Source organism: Arachis hypogaea, chromosome 3 (assembly GCF_003086295.3).
Source record: "Arachis hypogaea cultivar Tifrunner chromosome 3, arahy.Tifrunner.gnm2.J5K5, whole genome shotgun sequence".
NCBI classification, from domain to species: domain Eukaryota; kingdom Viridiplantae; phylum Streptophyta; class Magnoliopsida; order Fabales; family Fabaceae; genus Arachis; species Arachis hypogaea.
The window spans coordinates 116,921,501-116,941,875 of NC_092038.1; the positions used below are offsets into that span (position 1 = coordinate 116,921,501).

The window sequence follows — 20,375 nt, forward strand, 5'->3', positions numbered from 1 at the left end:
ATTGGGTAATATGACCAATCGATTGATTTTTGCGAAAACTATACTGCCTTGCAATTTCAATCGATTGTTATGTGATAACTTCCAATCCAATCGATTGAGTTATGGGAAACCTGAAAATTCAATCGATTGATTTTCTAAGAAACACGATTTCACAATGCTCGAGGGATGTAACGGATCAAAGATAAACTTTTAATCGATTAGGATTGTCAAAAAGTTATTACGATCAATGGAAGTTCTAATTCGTTATTGTTTTTGTTTTTGATTGTTAATAAACATAATAGATGGATGATAAAATAATAATTTATAAAATAAAAAATAGTTTTTATAATTAGATAAAATATATGGGGTTAATTTGTAATTAAAATAAAAAAAATGACAATTTAGAAGTTATTAAAAAATTTAAAAAACATGTTTTGTTATGAGACCATTTAATGGTCCAAACGTTCTGGGACCATCTAATTCTTTGCTGTAAAACAGAAGTTATAAAGAATGATCTCAGCCCACAGTGGAAGCCAGTGTTCTTAAACATTCAACAAGTAGGAGGCAAGGTACAAGGATCACCCTCTTAATTTATTCTTTCCGTAAAACTATAAAAGTATGGAAATATGGCCATGTTTTATGAGATTATATATGGAATAATATGTTGAACTTCGTGATTTAGACACAGTGGAAGCTCTCTCATTTTTTCGTTTTTATTATATACAGGACAATCCTTTGATACTAGAGTGTTATAACTTCAATACCAATGGCAAACATGATTTGATAGGGTAATTGGCAGTTACTTTTTAATTTCCTTCCTCTGTTTGTTCCTTTGTCTATCAATATACTTTCTAGGCTGAAATTCTTCTTTGTTTTATCAGAAAAGTGCAAAAGTCTTTGGCAGAGTTGGTGAAGCTTCATGCTAGTGGTCAAGGAGGAACTTTATTTTTGCCTACTGGTGGTGGTCGTAATTCTCATAACAAGGTTTTATTATAAAGTTTATTTGTGTCATGAATCCTTCTTTCTTTCTCTAAAAAGTATAAAACATATTTTTCTATAATACAGGTATTAAAGAGCCGGGTATATCTGGACAAATTTTCTGAAAGTGTCCAATATAGTTTCCTTGATTACTTGTCTGCGGGTTTTGAATTGAACTTCATGGTGGCCATTGATTTTACAGGTACAGCTCATATCCTCAAATGAAGTGTACCTTATTAATTTCTAGATTTCTGTAGTTGTCAACATGAGGGGCCTTAGATATACCTGGATGACTTCTTAATCAAATATAACTAACCTCCTGGTTTATCAGCTTCAAATGGGAATCCACGCCTTCCAGATTCTTTGCTTTATATTGATCCTTCAGGACGGCCAAATACATACCAGAAGGTGAGAACTGAGAAGTGATCTTTAGTTCGAATCACTTGTTTTTCCAGCGATCCTTGTCTTGAACTTGTCACAACTTTATTTCTAGGCAATTGTTGAGGTTGGAGAGGTGCTACAGTTTTATGATTCAGACAAACGATTTCCTACATGGGGATTTGGTGCCCGACCAATTGATGGTCCTGTTTCCCATTGTTTTAACCTCAATGGAAGCAGTCACTATTGTGAGGTAGATATGCTACACCTGTTCTTGCTTTTGTTTTCACTTATCATAAAATAGTTCATCATGATTGAAGTTCTGTGATGATTTTTTGCATCATCTTGCTTTTCCACCGCTGATGCTGACATTTAATTGACATCACTAGGATGGAGTGGTGACAGATCTCCAAGAAACAAAAGATGCCCTTGTTAAAGCCTCTGACCTACCATTATCAATCCTTATCGTTGGAGTTGGAGGAGCTGATTTCAAAGAAATGGAGGTATGAAAACATGTCGGCTTTTTATACATAACTGTTCCTCATGGGAACTGTGTGATCAGTATACCACAACTGTTTTTTTTTTAGTTTTGCTACTCCTTTGAATAGATTTTAGATGCTGACAAGGGGGAGAGACTCAAAAGTTCATTCGGACGTGTTGCTTCACGTGATATAGTCCAGTTTGTTCCATTTCGAGATGTTTAAAGTCGGTATCAGTTTGCATATTATGATGTAACTCCATCCTATTGCCTTCTAACTCAAAAAGTCTTTGCAATCTTCCCATTGCAGGTGGAGAAATTTCAGTAGTTCAAGCACTTCTAGCAGAATTACCTACTCAATTTTTATCGTACATGAGAAACAGGAATATCCAACCGACTCTCTATAAGGCATGTAAAGAAGAACTATTTTCAAACTACATAGTAAAACGTTCTATCCATTGATTGTTGTGCCATTTCAAGGCCCTCGCAGTATATTAAATTGAAATTTGGCTAAAGGGTGCAAACTCGCGCTTTGTGCTGAATGCTCATTTAATTGAAGGTCAAGAAGGGTTTGCTAGCCAACTGCATTTATCTAAGATTGGTATCTGTCTGAGCGAGCTTTATGGGTAGGATTTCCTTTCCTTCTTGTACTCATGCTTTGTGGGTTTTGTGGCAGGTTCGTACAGAACTACAAATTAGAGTTTGTTTTCTTCAAGCTCTGGGGAAAATTTTAGTCGTTAAGTGAACGTTGAAATCCAATAAGTGAAAATATTTGTGAATTGATACTTTGATGCAAGTTAGATCATTGATGTCTTTAGATGGAAATTGATTATATCCATGAAATTAGTAAAGGTTACTAGATGGAAATTTTAAATTTGTCATAAAAAAACAGGTGGGAGGGTGGACACAAGAATATGATGGACTCACCTTTGCTTAGACCAAAACTTGCTCTTTCACTCTTCAAATCCTTCATGGCTGGAACCTCCATGCCCACTCTTCAGCTTGTCAATGACTCCTAAAATATGCATCTCGAATGTAGTGCCTCTTGTAATGATCACTTGGCAATTTATTTTCATTTTTCTAACTAGGGATTTCTTATCCAATGAATAACTTCTCATACCACTTATACAGATGTATACCCTTATTTATCCCTAGAAATCAAGAGACTGTAATTTGTGTGTATGTGATCTTTGAAGTCAAGCAAATCTCATCATTGTAACAAGCTCAATAAAATATACATGCTTTGAGATTTATAAAAATGTTAACAATTAATGTTTTGTTACTCAATGATCAACGATTAATAACATCTTTATTCATGTTTAATTTGTTTAAAATTTGGCAATTGATCAAAGTATAGTAGGTAAACTATCAAAGAGCCAAATATAACTGCCCCATAATTAGGTACTGAAAATGAAAATTAACTGGATATTCTCTTCCAATTTAAAGCTCAGGTAACAGCCATGAACCCCTCATTGTTCTTTCTCAATCATTTCTCAATTTATTTCACAATGAAAATGAATAAGTCTATGTACAGATCACAAATAACTGGCATGTTTCTACCCTAATGACCTTTCTTTCGATCTAGTATAATATTTCCACAGAATATTGCGCAAAACGAACAAAATAGTTGAAGATCACAAATAGAAGTAGCAGCAGGTAATGTGGTAATGTAGCAATGTTGCACTGTATTATTAGAATTTCAGGTGGATAAAAAAGGAGTGATTTTTGTATTGCATAACATTTCTTCTATGTGTGCACATAAACAGGGCGTGCAGCTACTCGAGCAAGCGTTTGTACTTGCACCAGGCAATGGCAACCACATACAAGAAAATGGTTCCAGCAGCACTGCCCCCAACAGTCCAAAAGAACTCTCTATTCCCGGTAGTATTTGAATCAAATAGCTCAATATGAATGTTCATGCCGAAAATACCAGCGACAACGACAAAGGCACTCACTACCAGAGTTGCTGTGGTCAACATGACTCCCATTTGGAGCAGATGATTCTGTTTGTCATCCAGCATTATGTTGATGTAGTCCTCTGTGTCGTCCACGTATTCCCTTAGCTTCAACAGGATCACCACAACAAAACAACATCAAAACCAATCTTATCATTAAGGTAACATGTAAATCACAAGAAGCTCACCAGACCAGAAATATGTTGGTTAAAATTTGTTTTAAGCATTTTCTTTGAAAAGACCTAGCCTAAAACTACCAAGGCACAATATTTGCCTCTATTACCCAAAAAGAGAAATTGTCCCTAAGATTTTGAATCTCTAACATGTTTGGATCTTTTGCAAGCAATAACAAGCAAAATCCTCAATTAGAAACCAGACAAGCATCATAATAATTCTTGGAAACGGGGATTAGTTGCTTATAAAACACAAGATTAAAAGTGTAAATGGTAGTTATAGGCAACGGAAAAGGGCATGACAAAGAAATGAAAAGGCATACAGTAGAGAGCTTGTTGAGTGTGCCATCGATTTGCACAAAATATGCTTCCAGGAGCATCTCAAGCTCCTCCACATCAAGATGCTTAGTTGTGGTACTGTAGGTAGTGCTAGCACGGCTGTCCCTGCTAACTCCCACTAATAACCTGTCATCATCATGTTGATTATCGTCATCGCTTGCAGCAGCTCCACCCTCTTCCAGTGATATTTCAGGAGGAATGCTGCAAAATGGAGAATTAGAATCAGTAAAGCAGTACTAACTAACAAGATTCAAGGCAAACAGAAAAGATTTACATGTACACTTGCCTGTCATCGACATCAAGCTGATTATGGTGGTCATTGTCAACATCATCATCATTTATAGAGGAGGCAGAAGAACTGTGGAGCTGTTGTAACTTGTCGGTGAGATACATCTCAGCCATATCGTCGTCGTCATCGAGCAAGTGTTCTAACTCATCCCTTACCTTCTGAACGCGACCAGTGATGGCAACAAGGCGGCTCTTAATTTGACGAACCCGTTCCAAATTGAGAGTACTGATCTTGGAAGTGAGCTTGTCCAAGGCAGGGTGGGCCTCCTGTTCCAGGGTTTTTGCCTCGTTCTCTAACACACTGCACGCAGCCTCCAGGCAGGCCTCCAGTGCCACAAACTCGAACGGCAGGATCTTCATGCCATCGCCGTTCTGGATACCATTCTGCTTCGATTGGGCTTTCACTTGCTCCCCAACGGGATCGGGATCTTCATCTTCATCCTGTCCCTCTCTTGATTGCCCTTCTTCCGAGTCGTACACTTTGCTCAGCTTGAAATCATCCGAAGCCGCAGCTGCCGCAGCAGCTCCCTGGACTTGGTGGTGCCGGAGGATCCTTGAGTGGAGCTCCTCCACGAAAGGGGTCACGGAGGGGTCGCGGGAGTTGAGGAGGAGGACCTCGTGGGCGGTGATGATGGCCTTGATGTGCTCGAGGTTGATCACGATGGCCCTCTCACGGCCTAGCACGGTCGAGGGGTAGGACAGGAGGGGGTCGAGGATACGGAGGTCACGGGCGGGGAGACCCGTGCGCCGCATGATGGCGTGCTTGCCGGCCTCCACAACCTGCTTCTGACCACTGGAATCGAGAAGCAGCCACGCCCTCACCCCGGTCCCCTTCTTCCTGCTTACTGGATTTGGAGCAACAGGAACCCCAATCCCATCCATCATCCCTGCTGCCGCTGCCGGAACTGGAGGCGGACCCTGACCCTGACCCCGAATATTCATCGGTTCGATTCCCTCCTTCACTTAATCAATTATTCAATTCTTTCCTTGTATTAATTGTATTCACCTGCTGAAATGATGTAGCTACATTAGGGGTAGAACCGAAACAACCGTGGTTCAACTGAAAAAACTGTTTTAGAATAAAATAATAAATAAATTATAAATAAACATCCTAAAATATAATTATAATCTAATATAAATCTTAAAATATCTTTCAAATTAAAAACACTACATAAAATATCATCAATCAAATTCATATGTCAAAATACATACTCAAAAGTTAAATAATAAAAAGAATATCTAAATATTAAATACCAAGATAAAGATTTATCAATCATCAAATGCATTGTTATCAAGAGGATTAGAATTGGCAGTATCATTCGAAATAGGAGGATTAGGATTGGCAGGCAAGTTATTGTTCACAGATGCATTGTTCTCAGCAATTGCTTCTTGATTAATACTATCATCCATAACTGAAATTTAATAAATCATTCACAAAATTAAAAACAACAGTAGCACTGCCAGAAATAAAAAATTATCATTCAACACCAAACAGGACATTCAGCAACAAAAACACCATTACCAACAGCATTCAGCAACAAACAGGGCATTCAACAACAAAAATTAGCATTCAGCAATAAAGTGTCATCAATCAAATCCATATAATCTTATCCAAATACAATCTCAAAAGTTAAATAGTAAAAAGAAATATCTAAATATTAAAAACCAACATGAATATTTATCAATCATCAAAATCCGTAAATTAGAAAAACCTTGTGACTGACTATTATTTGAACTAGGTGGATTAGGATTAGCAGAATCATTTGAATTAGGAGGATTGGCAGATGAATTATTACTCAAACAGGCATTATCAACAACTGCTTCTTGATTAATACTTCCATCCATAACTAAAATCAATAAATCATAATCCAAATTAAAAACAGCAACAGAACGACCAGAAATCAATTAATCATCCATAAGACCATAGAACAGAATCAGTAACAAATCCATTACTCAATTTCAGAAACAAATCCATTACTCAATTTCAGAATCAGTAACAAATCAGTAACAAAAGCACATATTAGAATAGAATCAGTAACATCAGAAATCAATCACTAACTTCAGAGTTCAGACCACTAATCTTGACTGAGAGAAAGACAATGCTGACGAGATGAGAAGGACGGCTACGGCGAGATGAGAAGGACGACGACGGCGAGACCATGGCTTGCAGCTCGAACTCGAGCAAGACGACGACGTGACTACGTGCCGAGCTAGGGGTTTCGGTCTCACACAGGGGGAAGGAGGAGGCGCCTCTGACAGACGGCAACGGCGGATCCGTGGAAAAGGCTAGGCTTTTGGCAGTTTTCGGGTTCCCTTTGTTTTTTTCAAGGTTCTGAGAACCGGACCGATCATCGAACCATTTTACTCACTGGTTCACTGGTCCAACCGGTCCAACCGTAATTCAACCGGAATGTTTTAAAATAAAATAATAAATCAATTATAGAACAACTCTCATCAACACAATAAAAAACAATCAATAAATCATCAACACAATAAAAATTATAGAATATGTGTATTTCTATAATATAAAATTACAGAACATGTCTACTGGCATATTACTTATTATAACTGCCTCTATCACCAGTTCATTGTGCTAATGGTTTTCAATGCTGCAAGCTACTCCACTCCTAACTTTGAGCTGCTCCCTAATAAAGTTTCAAGTAGAAATTTCAAAACATTTTAATACTATGGTCTATGGCTCAAAACATATTCAAGCTTGAGGTGTATGCATGTATTCAATGAAATCAAAGCAAAACTAACTGTGAGAAGAACATTAAACTTACTCGTGGTTTTTATAGAAAGCATTCCATCTGTTTACAAGCTTCAAATATAAACAGCTCAAATGCTCATCAATAAAATATGAAAATTATGTAGATGTTTTCCTCTCTAAAATGAATAGTCCAATTGTTAAGTTATTCCGGTTGTCAGTATCATTGTTAGAAGAAAATCTCATCTTGAAATCAACCTATTATACATCAAACTCCAAAAGATTATCAATTTTAACCCAATTTTAACAAGATCAGCACAATGATTAACAACAAAAAAAAGCACTGAGTGAGGTAATGAGTACAAAATCAAGAAACTTTAATAAAATTTAACATTAGAAAAAAAGCAAGAACAAGCCAATAACAGTTTATCAGTACCAATTTAGCATCAATCAATAAACCAGTAGCATAGTTCATTAATCAAGAACAGGCTAGAACAAGCCAGAGTAGTGAGCAAAGCCAATCAAGTTTTTAACATAGTTTTCACAAGGTTAACACAAAAATTAACATGCTTTAACATAACCCAATTTTAACAAGCTAAGCACAATGATTAACAACAACAAAAAAGTCCTAAATGAGGTAATGAGCACAAAATCAAGAAACTTTAACAAAAATTTAACAACAGATAAAAAAAAGCCAAGAACAAGCCAGTAACAGTTTATCAGTACCAATTTAGCATCAATCAATAAGCCAATGATTAACAAGCTCAGCACAATGATTAACAAAAAAAAATCACTGAATGAGGTAATGAGCACAAAATCAAGAAACTTATAACAAAATTTAACAACAGACAAAAAAGCCAAGAACAAGCCAGTAACAGTTTATCCGTACCAATTTAGCATCAATCAATAAGCCAGTAACAGAGTTAATTAATCAATAATAGGCTAGAACAAGCCAGAGTAGTGAGCAAAGCCAATCAACCAAGAACAAGCACTAAGCACTGACAAAGCATCCAATTAACTCAAGCACAAAGTTAAAAAACAAAACAGCAACACATCACTTAATCAATAATCATCAATCAATGAAAAACGAAACACCAACAGTGAGTATTAAAAAACGACGATCACTAACCATCGAAGAACAAGCATGAAGAGGGTTTGGTTTCTGAACAGACAATAAAAAAAAAAACACGAAGAACAAGCACTAGCAGTGAGCATTGACCTTCGACGGACGACCGAGAGCGGTTGAGCGCAACGGACGACGGCGAACAGGCGACTGATGAGAGCGAACAGGGGATGGAGAACAAACAGGGGATGGTGAGAGCGAAGTAACAAACGCCAATAGCACAAAGACGGAAGTTCTTGAGTGACAGAGGCGGCAGCAGCAATCTCTCACTCCGACAGACGGCGACAAGATTGGTGGAGGCTAGGGTTTGCTTTTTTTGGTGGAGGCTAGGGCATTTTGCTGATGACCAAGGAAAGAGTGGGAGAAGGGAGCCAAACGCGTGCAATCCAAGGTTCTGAAAACCGGACCGGTAATCAAACCGCTTTAGTCACTGGTTCATTGGTTTATTGGTCTAACCGGTCCAACCGGTGGTTCCACCGGAAAAACCATTTTAGAATAAAATAATAAATAAATTATAAAGGACCAAAGATGAGGGTACTCCAAGAACTCCTATTAGATGCAACAGCATTCAACATTATCACATATTCTCACACACACATACAAAGCCTTAACTCAAAGAACAACCACAACAAGTGACTTGGAAAGAAAATGTAAACACCGAAATAATCACAAGCATACAGAACATGTGAATATTATTATAGCAAACATAATAATAAAATAGCTCTTCTAATGCATCTCCAAAAATATCCCAAATCAAGAAAACTACATAATCTGATCCACTTGATTCAGAAAGCTACATATATTAGAAAAATTAAGAATCAACTAAAAGAAAAAGAAAAGGAAGGCCTTGTTGATTCGATTCAATTGCTGTGAGAAGCTGTGAGAAGTTTAAATGTTAAACCTCAATATTCAAATAACATGACTCCATTATTGTTATTATTACACCCTTCTAATGTCACAAACTCAATATATATTATAGTCCGTTGACACTTGTGTATTCATAACTTGGCCTCATCATTCTGATTCATACCTTAAGTAGAAGAAAAAGTCCCAATCAGCTTTCGTTACAATTGTATCCAGAGAGTTTGGGGTATTGGTTCGGAGTTCATGCCAATGATAATGACGAGAGGGATGAATCCGTGAATCAGTCACATAGGCAGGGCAAATTTTAACAAAGTTCATCACAATGATTAACAACAACAAAAAGCACTGAAGGAACACTCAGTAATATAGGCAGTGCAAATTTTATCAAAGCTCTTCACAATGATTAACAACAACAAAAAGCACTAAAAGAACAGTGAATCAGTAACATAGGCAGTGCAAATTTAAAATTTAAAAGTTATCAATCTAAAATTTATCATCAAATACAATCAGTGAGCAAAGCCAATCAATCAAGCACTGACTGAGCATTCTGTTCTGATTCTGTGACTGGGGAGCAACAAATTCAGCAACAAATTTAACAAATCCTAGTAAAGTCCCGATTTACAGAAAAAGGCAAATTTATTGATTACCAATTCAGCAATCAGAGTAAGTATTACTGACTAACAGAGAAATCAGTACAGTGAATACAAGACAGAGCAATCAGAAGTTCAGAACCATACATACAAATTTGCAAATTTCAAAATTTGTAACATTTCCACCAATAACCACCAGCAAATACAAGGGAATACCAAACTGGAAACCAAGACGGAAGACCGAAGAAGAAAAATTGAAGAACCAAACTTCAAAGTTCAAACCAAGACCGAAGAAGAATTGAAGAAAAATGGAACAAAAATTGAAGAAGACCGAAGATGAAGACGAGCCACTAACCTGGTTCCGTGCCGAGAAGCCAGCGAAGATGAAGAGTACCTGCCGAGTTACTGGGTTAGGGTTCGACGACCTGGGAACGGCGGTGCTGACGACCTGGGAACGGCGACGGCGCTGGGAGGGCTAGGGTTCCTTCGCTTTCAGAGTTCTCCAATCTCCAGTACAGGGAGTCAGGGAGTATAGTGACTGACAAATGATGAAATGAATGAATGATTTTTTCCAGCGGTTTTCTCAGAAACAGTTATGGGTGGAGAATTGGACCGCTTGCAGGATTCTCGATTGAACCGATTTGGTCCGATTTTTATAACCATGGTGCAATCCCCTTTTTTCTTTTCAACAAAGGAAACGGCGTCATTTCTTGTAAACGGGTCCCGGTCTGGTTTGACCGGTCAGTTCTCGGCCGATTCAGTGATTTGTATCTGATTTTTGCTAATAAACTAAACCACCTAAGTTATCGGTTCGATCGGTCGATTTGGTCCGATTTTTAGAACATTGATTTTTGTTCTAAATAGCAAAACGGCTTGATTTTCTAAGAACCGGCCTTTTTTTGGTCCGATCCAACCGATCGATTCCCAGACGGTTCAATAATTTTAAAGCAGTTTTGTATCTAACGGTTTTAAGAGGATGACAAGACCGTTTTCCTTGCCGGTTCCCGATTGAGCTGGTTGAACCGGCCGGTCCGATCCGATTTTTAGAACCATGAAAGAAGTTGGTGATTAGTAAATCTGCTGGACTTTTTTCTGCTGTTTCAGAAAAGTTTTTGGTATATGGTGTGTTTGGGCTTGCTTTTTTGGTTTGGTGTGAATATCGTGATCCATACGATATGATTAACTTATGGACTATATATGAAGCAAGGAAAAAATGATATGGACCTAAATAATAATAATAATAATAATAATAATAATAATAATAATAATAATAATAATAATAAAATGGAGTTAAACTAAGCCTTACTTGTAGACAAGGATTCATGTTGTAGATAAGGATTCAGGTTCTTAGATTCGCCGCCCAATGAACATGTTCGGTTCCTTATGAATGATGATGTTAAAGGAAATTTATAATGGACTTATATGGATACGGAACATGACACAATACGAAACATTTCGATACATGAATTTTAAAATTTTATAAGATACAGGGACACACATATATATAAAATATAAAATATTTTTTTAGATAAAACATAATGATATTTTGATATTTTATTGATAGTAAAATATAAGTTTATTTTTTACTTGATTTTAATGTCTTATTTTAATTATAGAGAGTATTTAAAATATTTTTTATTTTAATAAATAATATATACTATTTCTAAATTTATTTCAAGAATACATGTTGAGAATAAAGTTATACATACTGACACGTGATGATATTTATGTGTGTCTAAGCCTATCTGATTTTTTTCTTCGTTTTTTATTAAATTCGACACATACTATCACGTGTATTTTATTTTTTTTTTAATTTAAACTTCTCATTTCTTAAAATTGTACGTTTGTTTAACTTGGTTAATTAAAATTACTTATTTTAATATTTATTCAGCAACCTTAATTTTCAATACTTTTAAAATTAAAAAAAAATTAAAATTATTTGTTTTCAAAGATTTAAGCATTTCAAATTCTAAAATTTGAAATTTAAAAAAAATTGAAATTTAAAATTATCTATGTTCATTGATTCTGAACATAGTCTCCTGAGGACGGCGATACGTAGCACTCACCTGAGACCAAGATTCTGAAAGCTGATTCGAACCGGCCGGTCAAACCAATCGAACTATGAACTGATGGGAATTACGGTTCGATCATATGTTAAAATCGCAAAAATAGAAAACCGAAATTGAATCGCTAAACCGGCCAGGAACCGGTAGGTTGGACCACACCGACCTGACCGCTTTTCTGAATATTACCAAAAACGCGGTCGTTTTGTGAGCTGATCTACTAATACTCTAACCATTACCAACCCAGCAACCATAACTGATAACTCACTCCAACGGCGCAACAGTAGCACACATTCCCTCCCTCCCATCAATCTCGAGCTCATCGTTCCTCACTCACTCCCTCACTTCTGTTCAGTCACCGGACTGCTCTTGCCGCGTCGCAAGTTGGAGCTTCAAAGCTCACTCCCTCACTCTTGCTCGTGCAGCTAACGATTCGGCAGTAGAAGCACAGTCGCGGGGCTTGCCTCCTGCCTCCGTTGCGAAGCTCTGTTCCACCGTCACCAGTGCCATCTATGTTCCATCGATCAGTGCTGCTCCCCATATTGCTAAGGATCTGCTCTGTTCTATGCTTCTAGCTGTTGTTACTGGTTTTAGGGTTTTCTATCATATTATCTATGTATTCTTAATTTACTTTGGTGAATTTGTTAATTATTATAGCATTGTTCTGATTTATATGATTTATATTAATTATAATTTATATTTCTGATTCTGATTATTCTTGAGATTTTGATTTTGTTCATTATAATTTATATTTTTAGATTTGTTTGTGATTTGATTTCTGTGATTTCTTTAAAATTTTCTGATTCCTGGGACAGGCTTCAATTCAAGATGGTATGGTATTGTTTATGTGAATCAGTCTCATTAGGGTTTGGTTTATTGATTCTTTCACTCTGCTCCCAGGAAACAGTGGTGGATTGGATTATTGTAGATAAGATTTTATGACTTGTTTCTGTAGATGGTGTTGTGGACTTGTGGTCAATATGGTTGTTGGTGGGGAAGTGGTCGAAACGCAAAGCAGTTTTCCTTGCTGAAAAAGCTTGAACTAGAGAATCTGTATGTTGTTTCATTATCCTTTTTCTTTTCGATATGTACTAGAAATTTGTAATTCAAGGAAGGTAGCTTGCTTAGAATCTCCATTAGCCTAGGCACTAGTAGTGTTATTCTGTTTCAGTAAACTAGTAATGTCTCTTTTGTAACTACCTATTGAGTATAAAATTCTTACTTTGCAGAAAACTGGAACCAAGATCAAAGAGCTTACTTTGCTGGAAAGCATCAAGAGCAACCCATCAGAAAGTAATCATATTTTTTATGATCTAAATTTAATGTTAGAATTCATAGATGAACCTTTTTTCTTTGAAGTAAATAAAAATAATAATATTTTCTCCACTATCAAGAATATATTCAAACTTTTCAGGTGAGACTGTTAACTAGAAATATAGTAGTGTTGATGCATATGTTTATAGTTTTTATCCTTTAGTTCATATGTTGTGATTGTGTTTATTTTTTTGTTATTTTGACTTCTAAGTTTGTATTTGAATGAGATCATAATATTATGGTTCAATGTGTTTATTTATATTTTATTTATTATTTTATTATGAAAAAGTTTTTTCGGTTGAATTACGGTTGAACCAGTAAACCAGTGAACCAGTAGCTAGAACAGTTCAATGACCGGTTCGGTTTTCAAAACCTTGCCTGAGACATTGAGTACGGTCTAGTGAAGATGGCGAAGCGTAGCACTCACTTAAGACCAGAAGTGTGGTTTCTCTTTTTCCATGAGGATGGAGAATACAACACGCTCATGGAGGGAAAGATTTGGATTCCCTGTGAGGACGGCGAATACTGAACCCTCATAGAGGGAATGATTTTCGAACATAGGGATGGCGATGCGTAGCGCCTATTTCGGAGATGTGGTCGGGCTGCGGGTATCCAAACTGACACGCATAATAAATTTGTGCATTTGCATTTGGTTGTGCTTGCTTATTTTATTTTTGTGATTGTGCTGTTTGTCTTATTGTGGCTTGTTTGTGTGTTGAATTGGGTCTTTTACTTGTGCTATTAGGTTGCGAATGTATTGAGGTGATTAAGAACTGATGTTGTGTGAAAATTAATAATGTGGTTGAGAGAGGGTTAATATCATAGTTGTCGAAACCGAACTGATGATCGAACCGGTTAGATTACTGGATCACTGGATCATTGGTTCAACCAGTGGGTCACTGTTTGAACCAGTTAACCTGATCCCATGTAAATAAAAAACAAAACATAGTCAAAAGTTTAAAATTAAAATTTAAAATACATATTTCACTAACATTTTAAAAATATCTAGCTATTCTAAAATAATATGGAACAAGAATAATAAGTATTTTGTTAATTTTACTCTATCATAAATATTTTTATTTTGTTTTTATATTAAAATAACTATTATTTTTGAATTTCAATAATTTATTAATTAGTTTATAATTATTGTTAAATAAAAATATAATTAATTTAAGAATGAGTGAGTTTATAACTAAAATAAAAATAAATTAAATAGAAGTAAATTGTTTGCTGAAAGATATCTATATATATTTTAATTTGCACATATATTAATAACAACCAAGATAGCTTAGTGGTTGTGTTTATCATTTCTCTCTTTTGGAGGGGTCGAACCCCATCTCCTTCATTTTGAGGAAATTTTGAAACTCAAGCGATTCGGTCGGACTGGTCTTTATCGAGTTTGACCGATTTTTACCGATACATACCAATTCTTTACTTTATGCGGTCTAATTATCGGATCGGATCGGTATAGAGTCTAGTTTATCAGTTTTTTTCAAGGTTCTGAAAACCGAACCGGTCATCGAACTGTTCTAGCTACTGGTTCATAGGTTCAACCGGTTCGACCGTGGTTGAACCGAAAAAATCGTTTTATAATAAAATAATAAATAAAAATATAAATAACCACATGAAAATATAATTATATTCTAATGTAAATTTTAAAATATCATTCAAATTAAAAGTACTACATAAACCAGAATGTTATAATTTCATTCAAATACAAATTCAAAAGTCAAAAAATAAAACAAAGACATGAAGTAAAATCTACGGAGTGTACATGAAGTAACAAAGACACATAGACCATAACAAAAACCCCTTTACTGTTACAATAACATGGATAAGATCAAATTAATGTTTTTGATCTAATTCAACAATAATCAATCATTATCCTTTATCATGGATAAGTGCACAACATTCCTTGATTTGTCATATGGTTGTACCAGAAGGGAACTAGCATCAGGGGTGCTAATTTGAGCAATGCTCTTCAAGCTAACTAGACTTCCATAGTATTCCACCTAGAAACATGTTCTAAAATTGCTTATCTACAGAAATAAACTATTGATGAATACATTGATATCTAGTTCATCGTATAAATAATGCATTATGGTATAAGCAATGTGGTGGGTTGGATCAAAAGTACAAGTTGCCAATTTGGTGTGGCAGTTCCTCAATGTAGGTTCCGTAGAATTGTTAGCAATACTAAATAACAATGTGACAAGCAGATGAAGTACAAATGAAAAGTAGTACACCAATCCAAGTCAAATGTTGGAGAAAAATTGAGAAATGAGATTGATCAATCAGAGTTCACAGTTTCAGAGTTCAATAGTTCATCATGTCACAAAATCAAAGAGCTACTCAATGAACAGAGTTCACAGTAATCCAACCCAATGATCTCAACTCTCAAGTTCACAACAAATGAACAAACAACATCCAAAATTCAAAGTTTAACAGTTCATCATGTCTCAAAATCAGTGTTGACAAAATCAGAGTTCACAAAATCATGTCACAAAATCAGAGTTCAAAACATTCTTTGTTCACAGAATCATCTCTCAAAATCAGAGTATACAAAATCAGAGTTCACAATGACAAAATCATGTCACATAAATCAGAGTTCTCACAATCAGAGTTCACAGTTTCATCTCTCAAAATTAGAGTATACAAAATCAGAGTTCACAATGACAAAATCATGTCACATAAATTATAAATCAGAGTTCACACAATCAGAGTTCACAGTTTCATCAGACTTCACAGTTTCATCAGAATTCAGTCAATTCACAGAGTTCACAGTATCAGATTTTATCACAGTATCAGAGACTCAGAGCCAGTTCATCATGCAACAGTTCATAACTAAATTAAAAATTACCTGGAACTCTATTGCTTTCTCTCAGAGCTAGAAGGCACCTTGAGGCTTCAGGCTTCACCTCTTCAACGCTTCAACCGAACTCTATTGCTTTCTCTCAGAGCTCGACGGAGGTGACTGGTCGAAGTGGTTGAGTGCGCGACGGAGCTGATGGCGCGACGCTGCTGACTGTGCGACGGAGCTGATGGCGCGACGGACCCAACGGCGCCACGGAGCTGACGGCGCGACGGTGCTGAAGGTGCGACGGATCGTGATGGCGTTCAGGGCTTCAGGCGTTTTCTGTCTCTCACTCTCTCTGACGTGATGGTGCGACGAATCGTGACGGTGATGAATGATGAGAGTGGAGCTGAAGTGCGTGGGTGTGGGTCTGTGGGTGTGGTCGTGTGGAACTGGGAGTTTGGGATGCAACACGCAAGTGCGAATGGCAAAGGAGAATTAGGGTTCACATTTCGCAAAACGCAAAACGGCAGCGTTTTGCTGCACGGCTAAAAAACCGGCCGAGTCCCGGTTCGGTTCGACCGACCAGTAATCGGCCGGTTCGTCGGTTCAACGCCGGTTTCCTAATTTTGCGGTTTTTCTAATTGTCCGAACCGCTTTAGTTTCCGGTTCACGGTTCGATCGGTTCGACCGGCCGGTTCGAACCGGTTTTCAGAACATTAGTTTTTTATCGAACTGGTTGGTCCGATCCGATTTTAATAATTGTGGTTAATATGACTAATTTTATAATTGAAATCATTTAAATTTTGTAATTTTCTACTAATAATACCTGATAAATAACCCTTAAACTTTAGGAGTATATTTGTTTAATTAAAATTACTTATTTTAAAATTTATTCTACAACGTTAATTATCAATACTTTTAAATTTAAAAAATTATAATTATTTTATTTTTCAAATTTTTAATAATTTAAAATTTAAAATTTATTTTACTACCTTTGTTTATTTCAAATTTATAATTTTGCACTAATAATACTATTAGATTTATATTTTAGTTCAAAAAATTGTAAACTAAGGTCTAAGATCAACTTTAAAAAACTTCTAAATCAACATCAGTTAAATAAAAGTTATGAGATCTTTAATTAACTAAACACAATCTAATTTATTGTATTTTTAAATTTATTTTACTACCTTTGTTTATTTCAAATTTTATAATTTTACACTAATAATACTATTAGATTTATATTTTAGTTTAAAATATTACAAACTAAGATCAACTTTAAGAACCTCTAAACCAATATCAGTTGAAACTTCTTTATAAAGAGATGGTTCTTTCGGATTGCCCTAATCCCAAGACATAAACAATTTATAAAAAATATATATATATATAAGAAAACAGCTATATCAGAAGTAAATTAAGACAACTTCACTCTACCAACTAATTAATCTCATCTCAAATCAATTAAAACAATTCTTTATTGCGCTGTTAAAAACTAATAATATTATTAAACATATCTTATTAAAATAACACCTTTATAAAACAATTTCTTAATCTGAACCTCATTATCAGCATTATTTTTAGGGTTGTGTTACTGTGCTAAAACTTTTTTTTCTCAATAGGTGCTGAAATGAGTTGGTTATACCAGAAGAGGGACGCGTATTGCTGTTGCTACTAGACACAGAGACAAGAACTGAATCAAACCAGCAGTGACAAAAACCTGTCCAAACTGATACAATATATTTATGTCATGAAGTGGCATAATTAGCATAGATTAGTTTGTTCTTAATTATGCTAACAATTGAGTTGGATTTTTTTGTTGGAGTTGGGCCCTTATTTTTTTCAAGTGGCCTGAACGAAAATGTATATACTTGATTCAAGCAATTTTGGCATAAGACTTTTTAAGGATAATAATAATAATAATAATAATAATAATAATAATAATAATAATAATAATAATAATAATAATTAAAGATGTGGTAAGTGCTAGGACTTTATCTGAAACAAAACTCACATCCAGGAGTGCCTCACCTTTTTCTTTTGAAGTGGGCCAAAAAAAAAATGAAATGAAATTTATTATCACTTCTCCCCTAAAAGAGTTTGTCATCATGCCTATTTTTAGTTTTTATCCATTATTTTACACATATTTTTAACATATAAATATTTAATGTCAATACAAAAATTTGATTCCAAATATATTTTTTTAAATTTGTAATATAAATAATAACTTTTATGTTTTATTATTTTAATTTTTATATTCATACAACTAAATATTAAATTGTTAACGATGTATATTCATATAAATATGTAAATTATTATTATACCTAAATATAAATTTTATTTTAATAAATACTATAAAAAATTTTAATGTATGAATTAAAATAAAAATTTAATTATAATAAATTTTTTATTTTAAATCATACTTATTTATTATGTATGTAGTCGATTTACTGTGTATATCTTGTGCATAATAAATCGAATCAATTTGATTTAATTTATATGTAAATGCCTAAAAATAAAGTTTGCCTGATTCAATTTATATAGATCTGTTTAGGATATATATATATATATAACCAATTTTTATTCAAGACATCTGTGTAATTTTGGCTTTCAATCAATTTATTAACATAAATTATCCTTATTTTTAAATCTAATATATATTTCTTTTAGTTTTATTTTCTCATAAATTTACTATTCTTTTAAACTTTTAATGATTCATTAATTAATAATTACTTTGTATTTACTGTGCTCTTCAAATTTTTTATAAAAAAAATAAAAGATTAAAATCATCAAACTATAAAATACTAACAATAGTTATTTTTTCTTTTTAATTCCTGAATGTAATTTAACTTTAATTATGATAGCATATTTTATTGTTGGGCTTTTTTTTAAGGATCCAAAAATTATGTGGTATGGCATTTTTGGGGTCCAACAAATATCGGGTGTTGACATAAAAAAAGGTAAAGTCCAAGAAAATAAATAATGATAATAATAATAATAGTAACCATACTTATAAAATTACAAATTAATTTCAATTATAAATTACAAAATTATATATTATATTTTACACTTAATTACAAAACGATAAACATAATTGACTCGTTACAAATTAAAAATCCAAAATCTTAAAGTCTAAATTCTGAAGTTTAAACCCGCTATCCCACACAATACACATAATTCAATCATTAAAAACATTACATAATAAACACTAAATCCATAAATCTTAAAGTGTACAGAGTGAAAATACATATTAAAATTTTAAAAGACGAGTTAAACGTTATCTCATACTTATAAATAATTTAGACATTATATTTTTCAAATAGATGACACTTATAATTCCTTCTAGTAAGTATATAATATTTTTTTATGACTATAACTATACAATATTTATTAACTCTTTAAAATGTTACAAAATTTTAAAAAAGACCACAATGTTTTATATTTTAACAATATTTTTATTTTTAATTTTTCTAAATTTAAATCATTGTCAAAATAAAGGGAAAATTTAAAATTAAACAAAAATTTCCTTATACAAATTCTTATTTTTTGTGTATATAATTTTTTTAATGAAATTTTTATTTTTTTTCCTTATACAAATTCTTGTCTTCTATTTTCCTTATTTTTTTTTCGAAAAACACTCTTGTTGTTTAGGGGTATAATTATTGAAGTAAAATAGGTTAAGTTGTCTCCATACTAATGACGCGAGAATTTTCGTTGGTAAAGAATTTCTTAATAAAAATGCATTGTAAGTATACTTCTAAACCGACAAGCAATTCTCGATCAACGTTTAAATTGTTTGTCATTTGTACAAATCCAATAAAATAACCGAAGTATTTAAACATCGAGTCGTCTCTCAAAGGAATTGCAGAGAAGTGCACTTATTATTGGTCATGGGATTGTATGTTTTTGGGGTTTTGCGTTTGTAAATTAAGAAAATAAAACTAACAATTGAGAAAGGTCCTAGTAAGGATTGAGAATCGGAATTTCTATCATCATTATCATCGGCAATTGTGATGGTAAGTGTAAATTGCTATCACTTAGTTAACCTCTAACAATCGAGGAAGGTCAAGTGAACAAATTCAACTTGAGTTCACAAATCCTAATCAAATACTAAGGAAAGATTAACTTTAGTGGGTTCAAGCTAACTAGCAACTTCCAATCACCAATCAACAAGAGACTTTGACAATTCAAGAGTCTCCAAATTACTCAATCCAAGCCAAGAATACAAAAATCTAATTAAAATCCAACCAAACATTTCATCGAACACTTAGAAGACACAAAATAAAAGTATAGAAAAATAACAAGAAATATTAAAATCTAAAATATCCAAATGCAAGATAACAATAACATTAAAT

The 20,375-nt window shown here is 34.1% G+C and overlaps 2 protein-coding genes and 1 long non-coding RNA gene across 6 annotated transcripts; 2 read left to right on the forward strand and 1 right to left on the reverse strand.

The window, feature by feature from the left end:
- Nucleotides 1–431: 431 nt before the first annotated feature.
- Nucleotides 432–3,072, forward strand: LOC112779947 (protein BONZAI 1-like). Its single transcript, XM_072232003.1, has 9 exons — nucleotides 432–548; nucleotides 706–767; nucleotides 861–963; nucleotides 1,045–1,159; nucleotides 1,289–1,365; nucleotides 1,451–1,588; nucleotides 1,725–1,838; nucleotides 1,944–2,040; nucleotides 2,124–3,072. The coding sequence occupies exons 1-8, from the start codon at nucleotides 432–434 to the stop codon at nucleotides 2,037–2,039; spliced, it is 822 nt and encodes a 273-aa protein (XP_072088104.1). The 3' UTR covers nucleotide 2,040; nucleotides 2,124–3,072.
- A 213-nt stretch (nucleotides 3,073–3,285) lies between these two features.
- On the reverse strand, nucleotides 3,286–10,509 carry LOC112791006 (magnesium transporter MRS2-3). Of its 4 annotated transcripts, none has more exons than XM_025833670.3 (5): nucleotides 10,208–10,418; nucleotides 8,495–8,792; nucleotides 4,567–5,574; nucleotides 4,265–4,481; nucleotides 3,286–3,876 (listed from the first exon to the last, which is right to left on the reverse strand). In XM_025833670.3, exons 3-5 carry the CDS (start codon nucleotides 5,508–5,510, stop codon nucleotides 3,589–3,591), a joined length of 1,449 nt encoding a protein of 482 aa, XP_025689455.1. In that variant the 5' UTR covers nucleotides 5,511–5,574; nucleotides 8,495–8,792; nucleotides 10,208–10,418; the 3' UTR covers nucleotides 3,286–3,588. The 4 variants fall into 4 exon arrangements, with proteins under 4 accessions (XP_025689455.1, XP_072089448.1, XP_025689453.1 ...); XM_072233347.1 differs by lacking the exon at nucleotides 10,208–10,418 and adding an exon at nucleotides 6,628–7,213 and having other exon boundaries at nucleotides 4,567–5,577; nucleotides 7,352–8,792; XM_025833668.3 differs by lacking the exon at nucleotides 8,495–8,792 and having other exon boundaries at nucleotides 4,567–5,577; nucleotides 10,208–10,509.
- Nucleotides 10,510–12,129: 1,620 nt separating this feature from the next.
- LOC112791007 (uncharacterized) lies at nucleotides 12,130–13,367 on the forward strand. The gene is made up of 2 exons (XR_003197039.3): nucleotides 12,130–12,968; nucleotides 13,145–13,367. It is a non-coding gene; the product is annotated as an uncharacterized lncRNA (long non-coding RNA).
- The last annotated feature ends 7,008 nt before the right edge of the window (nucleotides 13,368–20,375 follow it).